The sequence below is a fragment of the Pithys albifrons genome, chromosome 3 (genome assembly GCF_047495875.1).
Source record: "Pithys albifrons albifrons isolate INPA30051 chromosome 3, PitAlb_v1, whole genome shotgun sequence".
Classification (NCBI taxonomy): Eukaryota; Metazoa; Chordata; class Aves; order Passeriformes; family Thamnophilidae; genus Pithys; species Pithys albifrons.
In genome coordinates, this window is record NC_092460.1 from 86,838,097 (window position 1) to 86,850,635 (window position 12,539).

At 36.5% G+C, this 12,539-nt stretch overlaps 1 protein-coding gene across 1 annotated transcript in view; it reads right to left on the minus strand.

Annotated features, from left to right (window-relative positions):
• Nucleotides 1–12,539, minus strand: part of CPNE8 (copine 8) — an 81,810-nt gene that overhangs the window by 50,053 nt on the left and 19,218 nt on the right. The window contains exons 3-4 of the mRNA XM_071552595.1: nt 10,307–10,353; nt 2,325–2,428 (exon numbers count right to left, since the gene is read on the minus strand). Coding sequence (XP_071408696.1) covers nt 2,325–2,428; nt 10,307–10,353 — 151 coding nt within the window. The remainder of the gene's footprint in view (nt 1–2,324; nt 2,429–10,306; nt 10,354–12,539) is intronic.

Sequence of the window (12,539 nt, forward strand, 5' to 3'; positions counted from 1 at the left end):
ATTACTAATCTCTATACTTTCACCGTCTTCCACCTTTATCAGGTAACCCACACTAATATTTTAATCAAATCATTCATTCACATTCAATACCAGTAACTCAATTACCCATCTCAGGCTGTCCTGCATGTTTCTGTTCCCACTGCATGGAATGCTATCTCTTTGGCTGTGCTGCCACAACTGTTTGCTGGGATCCATTATGGACCAGATCACAAATCAGGATTACAGGAATACCATAACGTAGCTGGATGTGATGCAACACAGCCAAAGTTTTAGAAACATGTTTATAAAGAAAAAACTTATTAAATATCACTAACATCAGTTAAAAAAACCCCAAACCAACAACAAACCACCCAAACAATTAAATGCGTAAATGCATAGTGGTTGGTGAAATTGTGGAAAAACACAGCTGGTAATTTGATTTGAAGGATAGCTACAGAAATAAACCAAAAAATTACTTCACTGGCAAAAATCACTAATAAAGCACCAGCTGTGAACAGAAGGGAGCCTGAGATATTGGTGGCTGTACATTTTAGGAGGGGGCTCATGCTTATTTATTAGAACACAAAATATCAGAGATATATTTGCTGCTTTCTTTTTTTTTTTTGTTAAAAAAATCATATGAGGAGATTCTTTCTTTGAATTATAACACTTTGGCCAACAGTAATACATGATTTTGCTCAGGAATTTAATACAGAAAGCTTTCTAAAGCTTCAGAACTGGGGTTTTAACACATGAGTAACTATACTAGATTCACATTTCTGGTTTCAAGTTCTAGGATATTTAATTCCTCATCTATCATTGCTATAGGTCTCTAAATGTACATTCACAGAATAATATGGCTATATGGTCACCTGCAGACAAAGATAGCAACAGCTATTCAGTTTTGAGATCAGACTTGTGTTCAGGTAATCCACAACAGCAGCAGAAAGCAGTCACGTCTTTCTGGTAAGTACAGTGTATGTGTTACTTACAGCTTTTCATAAGTAGACAAACAGGAGTCTACTTCTCTGATTACATAAAGAACTAAACAAGAGACTGTTTTCCCTTCCAGGTCGAAGTCCTTTTCAGGTAGCACTTATCCATAAGGCCTTTACAGACTCCTTTCTTTCCCCAGACTGAGCCTAGCTTTCTCCTCCTCAGTTCATTTATTTCACTTTTCTACTGCACTGCCCCCATCCTGTAACATACACACATCCGGGGAGATGCAAGAGGCCAACAAGCCCAGATTCCTACACAGCCCAACTGTGTTATTTCAGCAATGCTTTATATTTTAAAGAGAATCCTTTATTTCACAAAGTGATTAGCTCTTACTTTAAAGTTATTTTGAATAACGCACAACAGTTATACTCCACAGACTGAATGACAGCAAACTCAAGTTTTAAAATTACAAATAAACTCTGCATCAGGCTTCCATGGTGAAAATGAAAGAACTTGTACCTAGCCATTGAAGCACCCTGTAATCTATCCTGGCATTGAGCATTTCCTTTCCTTCCTTTAAGTAGCTGAAGTCTAGTATATCTTGCAAAGGAACCAAAAAGAAATAGGAAAAGAGTTCTTCAAGTAAAAAAGGACATGTAAAGAAAATTTGTGGCCACTATGCATACTATGATGCAAAACTGCATCAAAACTTAATTATCTGTGAGGGTTATTCAAACACTCTCTCCTAGAGCAAGGTTAAGGAAGAACTGCTAATTAAAAAGGTGCATTAAAATTAAAAAACAACACAAATTTGGTTATCACAAAGCCTGAAATAATCAGAATGGAGTGAAACATAAGAGATGACATTCAAGGTGACCTGGAGACTAGACTCTCAAATCTATCTTCCAAATAATAAAGTGAAAATCAAAACAATGCCACCTGTGAAATGAAATTAGCACATCAGAAATAACATCAAAGCCATCTACTTCTAAAACAACTGCTGTAATTTTAAAATCAAAATTTATTATATCTAGATGCATACTGGCATTTATATTAGTAAAGATGTGTTTGTCTCTGTACTATCTGTACTGTATTTTATCTATGGACAGTATGTTCATACCTGTTTTGTTGGCTATGTTGCAAGAATATTTTAACATTTTGACATCCTTAGTTTTCCATTTTTCTAAAGGTAGTAATTGTGAGTATAATTGTACTTCGACTAGTTAATACCTGCCAATTTCTTACTTACACATTTATTTCTGATGAAGCAATGATAAATCAATCAAGTTTATAAAATTAATTTATTCCATGTCAACAGATACCACCTCCTTTCAAGTCAATTTTATGCTGGACTAAACTTCACATGCTTGAGGCTGCAATATTAGAGTCAAAGATTGTTAACTTACAAATCAAATCGCAGATTCTCTCTTTCTTCAAAGAAGTAGTCCATTATAAATTTTCTTACAAAATCTGGATTTAAGGTATTATCAATTACTTCTGTTCTTCCAAACTGTAAAAGAAAAGTATAAGTTTATGCCACACACTACAATGAAGTACAATTAAGCAGATTGCCATTAACAGCAATATGTGAGATGTGTGAGAGCCTGTAAGAAATTCTCTTAAACAGATGCCACGAAAGATGACTGTGTTCACACAGTAGATCAGTTATCTGTGGATGGAGTGGCAGACCTCATATGTCAATAGAGAGTGGCACACACCCTGTATTGTATGACTTAACCTTTATAAACACCAGCTCCCAAAGCATTCAATCAAAATCCACAAAAATTTGTGGAAGAAACTCTCTAACGCAAGAAACCACTACTTCCCAAAACAAACAAACAAACACAAACCCAATGCAAGCAAAAGCCTGCATACATTGCATATTACACATAGCTTTAAATATTGGGGAACATAGGCCTGCTACTAAAAGTCTGTAATTTTTGTGCTGTCCAGCTCCTGTTTCGCCTCAGTTCAGCTTCCTCTTCATTTCTCCTCTCCAAGTTTTTGACAAAATGCCTTTTCTTTCTTGGTCTGAAAGTGCCTCAGCTCTCATCAAACTGAAAATATTTTAATTTAAAAGAACCCATAAATTTTGGTTGACTTCAGCTTATTACAGGATATAAATGACTGATCATAAAAATATCAATGTGAAAATTTTGTTCTTGTTTTAGATGTTCTTTCAAGATACTCGGAAAACAAAAAAGAGTTATTATTAAATTGAACACTTGATTTTGTCCTACACATATTTGAATATAGCCTATGGAAAAGCTTTCTGACAGTCTGCTGAAAGATCACCATTAAGGAGTCCTCAAAACTGCAATTTAGGACTAGAGACTTTTGAATAACTCAAAGACTGCCAACCTCTTCATCAACAGGACTTGACTAAATGAATAAACATGGATAAAGAAAGAATAAACCTTACTGTAACTGAAGCTGTTTGAGATGTATTTCCTAAAAATGTTCTCACATCACAGATGTGAATCTAATCACTATAACCTGCACAGAGCCCCTCAGCCTTCAAAGGAGCCTCCCTATCCCAGCCCCTACATACTTATATGCGATACGAGAGGATAGAGCATATTCCAGTATTTCATGCCCTCAAAACTGACAAACTTCCTTTCATTTCTTGATTCTTATTAAAATAAGTGGTGAAGAACTCCAGCCATATAATTTCTGAGCTTTAAAGAAACTCCATTACTGTCAGCAACTCTTAACCTCCTTTGAATGACTGCCCTCAAACTGCAGGGGATTGACTCCAAAAAGCAAACTACCCACCAAAGGTCTCAGGTACAATAAAATGTTCCCCAGAAGTTAACACATCTTCAAGGCACAGCTCTAAAAAGTCTCAGGAAAAGGAATAATTCTTGGAAGTGACAAAATGCTGTCACTTTGGATCTTTCAGAGTGTGCTTGAATCCTGTCAGGTGCCTGCACTTTCACTGTGCTGTGAGATGCTCAGCCAGGACAGTCTCACTCAGAGATCTCCATATTCTGACACTTGCTATAAAAGACAAAGGAGCAAAGCTATCTTCCCAATGAATGAAACCATCTCTGTGTAAAAAGGTAAATAATATTTAGCATGTAGTGTCAATTAGCATACTCCTCTGCCAAGACTTTACATCATTTCTTAAAACCTAGGTGGAACGATTCCCTGATCTCACTGGAACCTTGACACCCTCTGTAAGAAGGCTTATGAATGTCCTAAGGCACAGATTGTTTAGAGAGCAAGTTTACTCATCAGCAATCACTGTATTTCTTCATCTTTCCTAAGCCAAAGCAATAGCTACAGAAGGGGGAGCATTAAACTGACATGGGAAGGAAAAATCTCAAGAAGCTCTCCAGAGTGACAAAGATACTCGAGACTCTTAAGGGAGAACTACCACAGGATGCAGACAAACAACACTTTACAGTACAAACCAGGCTACCCTCGGGAAACCTTTCAGACCTCACAATTCCTTACAGAACTGTATCACTAACAAAAGATAAATATGCCACGTGCAGATGATCAAATCACACTTTTACCAGAGAAGGCCTAACTGAGTATCTATTACACTGTCACCTTTATTTCTCATTAATTATCCTTAGATTTTTACAAAACTCAAGGGACTGAATTTAGTGGCCCTATTAACTTGCTTTATTTTAAAATTACTCCTTTGTTCTCTAATTGAGGCTTCAGGTTTTTTGCCTGTTTACTTTTTTCCAAGGGCTACACAAATGATTCCTTCACATAAGGTTGGACTCTATGAGCTTAAAGAACTTTTCCAATTTAAATAGTTCTATGATTAAACCACTGTAACTAATTACTTAAGCAACAAATTACTAACAGAATTTACCTTACTGATGACATTAAAAACCTGGTCTCCAAAGGTCACCCGTCTGTATTTTCCAGCTGAATTAAGCACCTTTTAAAATGTTTCCCACATTACCTATACACTTTATTAAGTAGAACAGGTTACTTCTATAATCCAGTCACTTATGACTAATAACATAGCTACTAATTAATTAGTTCTCCACATGGCCTAGTTTCTCCTCTAACAATTGCACAAAGCTAAAACCTTAACATGGCCAAGAAGGAAATACCTTCAGAAACATCATTCAGGAGAGTAAGAGAATCTGTAACTATTTAAAGTTAAAAAAAAAAAAAAGGTTCAAAGAAAACCAAGAACAGAGACCCTTTTCTAGATTTCCTGAGATGAAGGGTCTTTTTCAAATTGTAATTGCAAGATCTCCTAGTAGAAGGGGATTTTTAGAATTTTACTAATTTTAATTTTAGAGCATCTCAATCTAGCGATCCAGCCTAAAATGATATGAAGTTAATGGAAAATCATCCTCCGCATCTTAATATCTTTTGAATCTTTCTATAACTTAAACAGAAATGCTTTGCAGTATGAAATGTATGTTCTTAGTATGGATATAGCTTATTACAATTATCCTTAGTTCAGTCTTTCATTAGGAAAATAATTTGAGCCTAAGTTTTTCAGTGCAGTATACATTATTTAATCTTTTAATAACTCATTGTTTTTATCTCTAGTATTTTGCCCTTAAAACATCTACCTTGAAAGGTAAACAGTCAGAACCCAGTATTCTGTTACCAGTCTACAAAACTAAAGAATTGAAAAATGGGTTAAACTATCACCAGGTTCTTGACTCTTAAAAATTCTTTAGGAAGCTCCAGGTAACGCTTTCTATTGAAAGCACTGAATAAAATGGCTACAAATGTTCAACAATAGATAATCCTCCTCCCAGGAGTTTGTAACCCAGCTTGACTACATGTGAACAAAACAACTAAGAAACAGTGTAGAAAGAAAGGGAGTAAGCTTGTTATAATAATGATTAATAGTCTCAAATAACCAGAATTACAGAGACTACAAGGGAAAAAAAGGATTTCCCAACTATCAACCTCTCCTCAGAAAAAAGCATAGTCATAACATGTTCTGCAGTGTGTTTGTCCTAAATGGAGAGTAACGCTTATAATACATAAAATCATACTAATTACTAGAAAACCCACAACAATCCTCTAACAGGCATGAAGCATTCATAGACTGCATGCACATATGATGTAATGCTTTTTAAGCAATGTTCATACAATCATAAGTATATAAAAATCAGAAAGGATTCCTCTTTTTTCTGTGCCTTGCCTTTTTTTCACCATTTCCTTTGAAAGGAAACAGGACTTCCTTGAAAGATGATGTTTTTTAATTCCAACTGTTTCAATTTCACCAAAAGCTGATTCATTCAATAAATCTGCCAGAGAAAGCTTTCCAGTGAACTGAATACCATGCAACAGCAAAATTTATTTTCTTCACAACTGGGACAGTATAGACTTCTTCATTTGCTTCCTTGTACTGAAACTTGATCTGTTAATCTGTTCAAAATACATTCCTATTTATGTCCGTCTATTCCTAGACATGCTCATCTACAAAGAAGATGCAATCTGTTATTTCAAAGAAACTCCACCAATACTCTAAAAACAAAAAAACCTAAATCCCCACAAATGTTGTTTATAAAAGGTCAAGTCTTTGTTACTTTCATTAAGATAGCCTACAAAAGAGATTCCAAAGTGTCATATCATGGTTCAAGCAGTAATCAAATTGGTAGATGCTGCAGTGAAATGCTTAACTACTACACATGAGAAGGCATCCACTTTGAACAAAATGAGTCAGATTATCATAGAATAACTGGATACTAGGAAATTTTTTTTCACTAAAAGGGTGGTCAGGAAGCAATAAAACCACCTGGAAGTGTTTAAAATGTGGGACTTGGGGACATAGATTACTGGTGGACTTGGCAGTGCTGGGTTTTAAGTCCGACTCAATGATCTTGGAGGTCTTTTCCAATCTTAATAATGTTATGATTCTCTGTCAAGGACCAGTGAGAAAACAGATTTCCAACAGGCAGAGAGTGGACCTGATGTTCAAAGCCTCACATCACGGGTAATACCTTAACACATACCATTGTTCAATATTGCCAGGAAAACTGCAGTTGATTATTTTACAATGCCTATTATTTATTTAACATTCACCTTTTAACTGCTTCCTCTTGTTTTCAGAACTAATATCCTCTTCAAAATGAAGAAGTTCAGACTCTTTTAATGTATTATTTTACAGAATCACAGAATATGCCAAGTTGGAAGGGACCCACAAGGATCATTGAGTCCAATCCTTAGCCCTGCACAGGACCATCCCCAAGAGTCACATCATGGGCCTGAGAGTATCATCCAAACATTTTCTGAACTCTGTTGGGCTCAGTGCTGTGACCACTTCCCTGGGGTTCCAGGACCCAACCACCCTCTGGGTCAAGAACCCTTTTCTAATACCCAACCTAAACTTCCTCTGACACAACTCAGGCTCTTCCCTTGGGTCCTGTCACTGCTCACCACAGAGAAGAGATCACTGTCTAACTCTCCTCTTCCTCTCGGTAAGACTCCTGCAGATAACAGTTAAGTTATATTTAGCCATATTTCAAATGTGTCCTCAAAAAGTAAGGGGAAGTAAATTTTTAAAACCAAAGCCCAGATTCTGATGGTGAGTTTGTTACTAATTATAATAATTGAAACACCTAATGATCATATTGTAAGTAAAGAGAAATCTTTTTGAAAAACAACACCCTATTAAATTGAGAACAAAACACTTTATTTGCTGAGGACTTCAGTGTGTAATAATAACACCAAGTTAAAACACTGGAATCTGTACCACAGGTAACCAGGAGTCAGTTCCCAGAAAACATCTGTCCTTCACTAACAAAGGGTTTGATTTAACTAATGTACTGGTTCTATGTGAATAGCTTAGCTGAAGGCAAAAAGAAAAAGCATGCTGTTAGAATAGAATGCCAGGGCCAATTATGGAGATTGTGAAACGATTTGTTGTGTTCAAGATGCCCAAGCACTTTCTACAGTGTTCAAAATAAAGTAATTAGGCAAAAGAAGGAAGAAAACTATGCATAAAATGATATGAAACAGAAGCAATGTAAAGTATGTTGCCATGATTTAACATCATTCTTCAATATCTGTACAGATCATCAGGACCTTATTAGTTGTCTCAGTTTTGTCTTCTCCAAACAGGTGCAGGTGAATTCCACATCTACAAGCTAACAAAGTATTAAATGAGCCTTCAAATGCAATAACATGAACTCCCATGCAGAATTAGAGCATTCATCAATGCAGACAGAAAAAGTACAAAAATAAAGATATAGGATTACCTATCTAATATATATATATCAACTTATCTTCTACCTATCATTTTGATTTTTTGTACTGCTGGTATAATACACCACAACATATAAAATGCAATCCTGACTCAGCCCCTCCCTGTGTAATGCCAACCTCTAAATTTTGACTGTCGTAAAAGCTACAACAAACGGATTCTACTCCCTGACCTTTATATGTGACCTAGTCCAAAGTGCAGGCTTTTGATCACCACTTGAAGGCACTTCTAAAGAAGGATTCATCTCATCCAACACAGACATCTAAATTAGGTCTGATGAACTGACCTCAGGATGGTACCTTTTTTCACTAACTATAAACAGTCAACTGAGTTCTAAATACTTACACCTGCACCTTCCTGATAGACAAGACAATTATGATTTGGTTATGATTTATGATTCCCGCAGCCAAGATACTCTTTAAAGAGTTCAAAGATGCAATGCAATAAATAACACTGCATGCTGCCCTGTTCAGGTGGGTTTGCTTTGGTCAAGGAGATAAAATGGCAGCAGAAAACAGACAGCTGTAATGTAGTGACACACATCAACCATTACAAACTTGGATATGCTGAAATCAAAAGTAGATGGAATCTTTCCAATCACCTCAAAACAAGCACATGAAACATTTTCTAGGTGAGGTGATATTATAATTTTACCATCAGGACAATTATAATATTAAAAATGGTTAAGTAGTTAACCATTACATAAGACAAACATGAAAATTCTACAAAGTTACATATGAACCTTAGACAATTATAAAAGCCAAAATTCTGACAAAATCCTCTTAAGCCTGTACCAGAAGAGGACCCAAATGCTTTAGCAATCTAGGTTTGACTGCCATACTGCACCAAGCCATCCAGACACCTGAATGTCCAAAGACCTCTCTGTTTTCAGAGTTTGCTATCCAAACATTTACAATTCTGTGTACATCCACTACATTTGCCAATTTAGCTAAGAGTAGCAAATTCCCATTCAGAATCCCTAACTTGATGTTTCTTCACACAAATCATCAAAGGAATGTGATCCAGTAGGTATTCTGAGAGGATGCCTAGTGCCCAGTTAAGAACAGATATTAGCAATTTAACTAAAACCTACAACTGAAATAGGTACAGTGTTTCATGTATCAAACAACTATTCCCCAAGCACAAGATAAATTCAATCCTCTCTTCCTGACAAGACTGAACCCCACATCTACCATGTTTCAGCAAAGCAGAAAATACATTTCTCTGGCCAACTGGCAAGGACACCAAATGTAAGAGAAGAGGTCTCTTTTCCCTGTCCCTGGCCACCTCTCACTGGAATTTTATACACAGTATAATCACATAAAATATGAGTTCAGAAAACCACAATACCAGACCTCTTCTCTTTTAGAGAGAAATACAGTAAGATACCACATTCCACTCTTGGCTTTATTCTTAAAACACAAGGCCACACAGCAATCTACCCGTAGTGAAGAACAGTTCCACCAACCCTCTCAGATAAAGCTCATTTGAGTAGTAGAAAGATGACCACCCTTCCCTCAAAGCTGTCAATTGTTCCAAAGAATAACAATAAAGGAGAAAAGTACTGGAAGAGAGTCCCAGGCTATATATGTTGATCTGATGCACATATCCAATTCAGAAGTACTTGATTTAGTATCTTAAGACATATCTCTCCAGTGTTTACACTGACAGGCTAAGAAGACATGGTCCAACCTATGCAAAGTATCCTCCCTCTCTTGTTGCCTGGTGTCACGTTCTGTTCAGCAGCATCTAACTTCTCTGCAGTGCTACACAGGAAATGTACATCATTACCACAACTACAGGCTAGTTTTGCTGACATTGACTATCACCACATTTGAGTCCTGCCATAGATCTTGTACTGTTTGAGTGTCTTCCTCTTTTGATATCCACAAACCTCACCCAGATTGATAGCTAAGTCTGATTTAATTTATCTCAGGGAGACCGTAAAATCAGAAACTCATGTATTTTCTCTAATCTTGTTTTCTCTTTTGATGGAAATACGTGATAGACATAAGGAAATTGAGGACAATTGGACTATGTTTTAGGTGTTTGCGGGTATACAGGACTCCCACAAGATGCCCACTGCTTAGCATGGCATTCAAGAGGCAATAACATGCCCTCTTCTGCCAGGGCAAATGGCCAGCCTTAAGCATACTCCAAGTTTATACATCTATTAATATATCTTACCTCTCTCCATTCTTTGTTTCCAATTGCTTGCGTGTACAAAACACAGACTGTGAAAAGAAAAAAAAAAGTTTGATCATTTTCAGATTGTAATGTATCCTTAAACTAAGAGAACTAATTCTGTAATCTCTTGTGCTGTTGAAATTAGTAACTAGGACAATCAGATAGTAATATGTTTTCCCTCAGTTTTCAGTATGCTTAACCAGACTGGAGACATATGGTCTAGTTGTTGAGGACATTAGCTAATAAATAGAGTGGTTCTAAAATGGCACTTACACTTGAACTCTAACAAATCACTTGACTATCTTTAGTGGTAAAACATGATAAAAGCATGTCTTCTACCCTAAAATATGCTTCCTTCAAGTGAGAATTAAAACAAAAACAAATGACTGAAAAAAAGGGACAGGGGAACTAGAAGTTGGAAAAGGGAAAAAAAATTACTTCTCAGGCTTTCTTCCTTAATTCTGCTTCACAATATTTATATATAAGTAGCTTGCATATACATATTTTATTTTTTTAAACTAAAACCTAATAAAAGATCAATTAAGTTTTTGACCTAAGCTGTTTCTGAAAGACCAAGCAGAACAATCCCACAGGAGTCACTCAGATCTGTATTTCCAGTACAGCACCCACTCCACATGAAGCTGCAGCGTTCATCCCAGGCACTGGTGACACGTACAGTGATTATAATCAGGTTTTTTAAACACTATTATAAGTACAGGCCATTTGCACTTGTTATGGGTTTAGCCAGGTGGGCCTAAACTTAGGTTTTAAAGTTCAGCTAGGCCTGGGATTGTCAGCTGATTTAAACTGGGCTGAGCTAGCTAACAGCTGACCTTTTCCAGCCAATAATATTGTATTCCATACCATACAACATCATCTCAAAGGGTGTAAAATCCAGTGTGTGGGAGTGGCTTAGTTAGTTCCATCATGGCTGCACTAAGAGGAAGACATCTAGCAGCTCCTCTACTGTGCTAGGCCCTGCTCCTGTTGCCTGTGCTTGCATTTTGTTTGCATTCAGGGAAGTAGAAATATTTTGTTGTTATACTTTCTCTTTCTTGCTGAGTGTCTTTTGGAGTGCTTATGAATTTAGAGTAATGGGCTTTGTATTAATTGGGGAGTGGGGAGTTATTCCTTGTTATATATATGTAACTTGTGTAAGTGTGTGTTATATTGTAGTTTCCTCTTAATATTCTCTTCTCTGTATAAATACATGTAGTTAGTTTCAGCATAAACCTGGTTTTAGAAGTTTTTTTTCCTCTCTCCCTCTTCTTCTTCCCTTGGCTGGTTGGGGGGGAGGGAACCCTTTTCACTCTGTCCTGGACAGTTGGTGCTTTGCCATCTCAACCCAGGACAGCACTGAAGGACCAATATAAACTTTATTTTCTACAGTCTTGAGCTACTTGCAGCTAACTACGATAACGCAGTTTTTACCTGAAACATTTCTACAACCCCTTTCTAAACCACAGAAATACAGGTATTTGAATGCTTTTTTCCTTGACAAATTATTTTCCTGTGCCAATCATTACTTTTAAAAAGAAGGTTAAAAATAATACTGGTTTAGGTTGCAGCCTTGATCAATAAAGGTACAGGTCTGGTTTTGTTCTCAATGAAGTCAGAATCATCAACAGACCAAAGCAGAAACCAAGTCGAGCTTCAAACTACATTTTCTTCTTACTTGAAAGGTATTTGCTTCACACACACAAAAAAAAAGATCCCCTTAGGCAGTAAGAAATAAGAGGAGGAACAGAAAAACACAATTTCAATATTTTAGCTCACATCGAAGTTAAAAGTTAACACTTTTTGTTTTAAATAAGATGTCTTGTAGATGAAAAAAGCTTTTACATTAACAAGAAAATTTCTCTGGAGATGTCTGTCTTTCCTCATTTACTCTAAATAAACCCTTAGCCATAATGCACCTAGCTTTGGTTACTGTTGATAGTAGACTAAATCCAAACCAAAAAGCCTTATTTTTACATCACACTCTGCAGTAGACTGCTGAAGGGTATTACATAAAGAATGAAGAAAAATGGGAAAATGTGAGAAAACAGAGTGAAATGGAAGCTATGAAAACAGCTACAGAAAGTTCTGAAGGTTGCTGTACTTCTAACTTCTAGAATTGTGGAATCATCCTGAGCTGGAAGACACCCCCAAGGATCATCAAAGTCCAGCTCTGGTCCTGCATACGACAGCCTGAAAAGTCATACCATGTGCTTGAGAGCATTGTCAAAATACT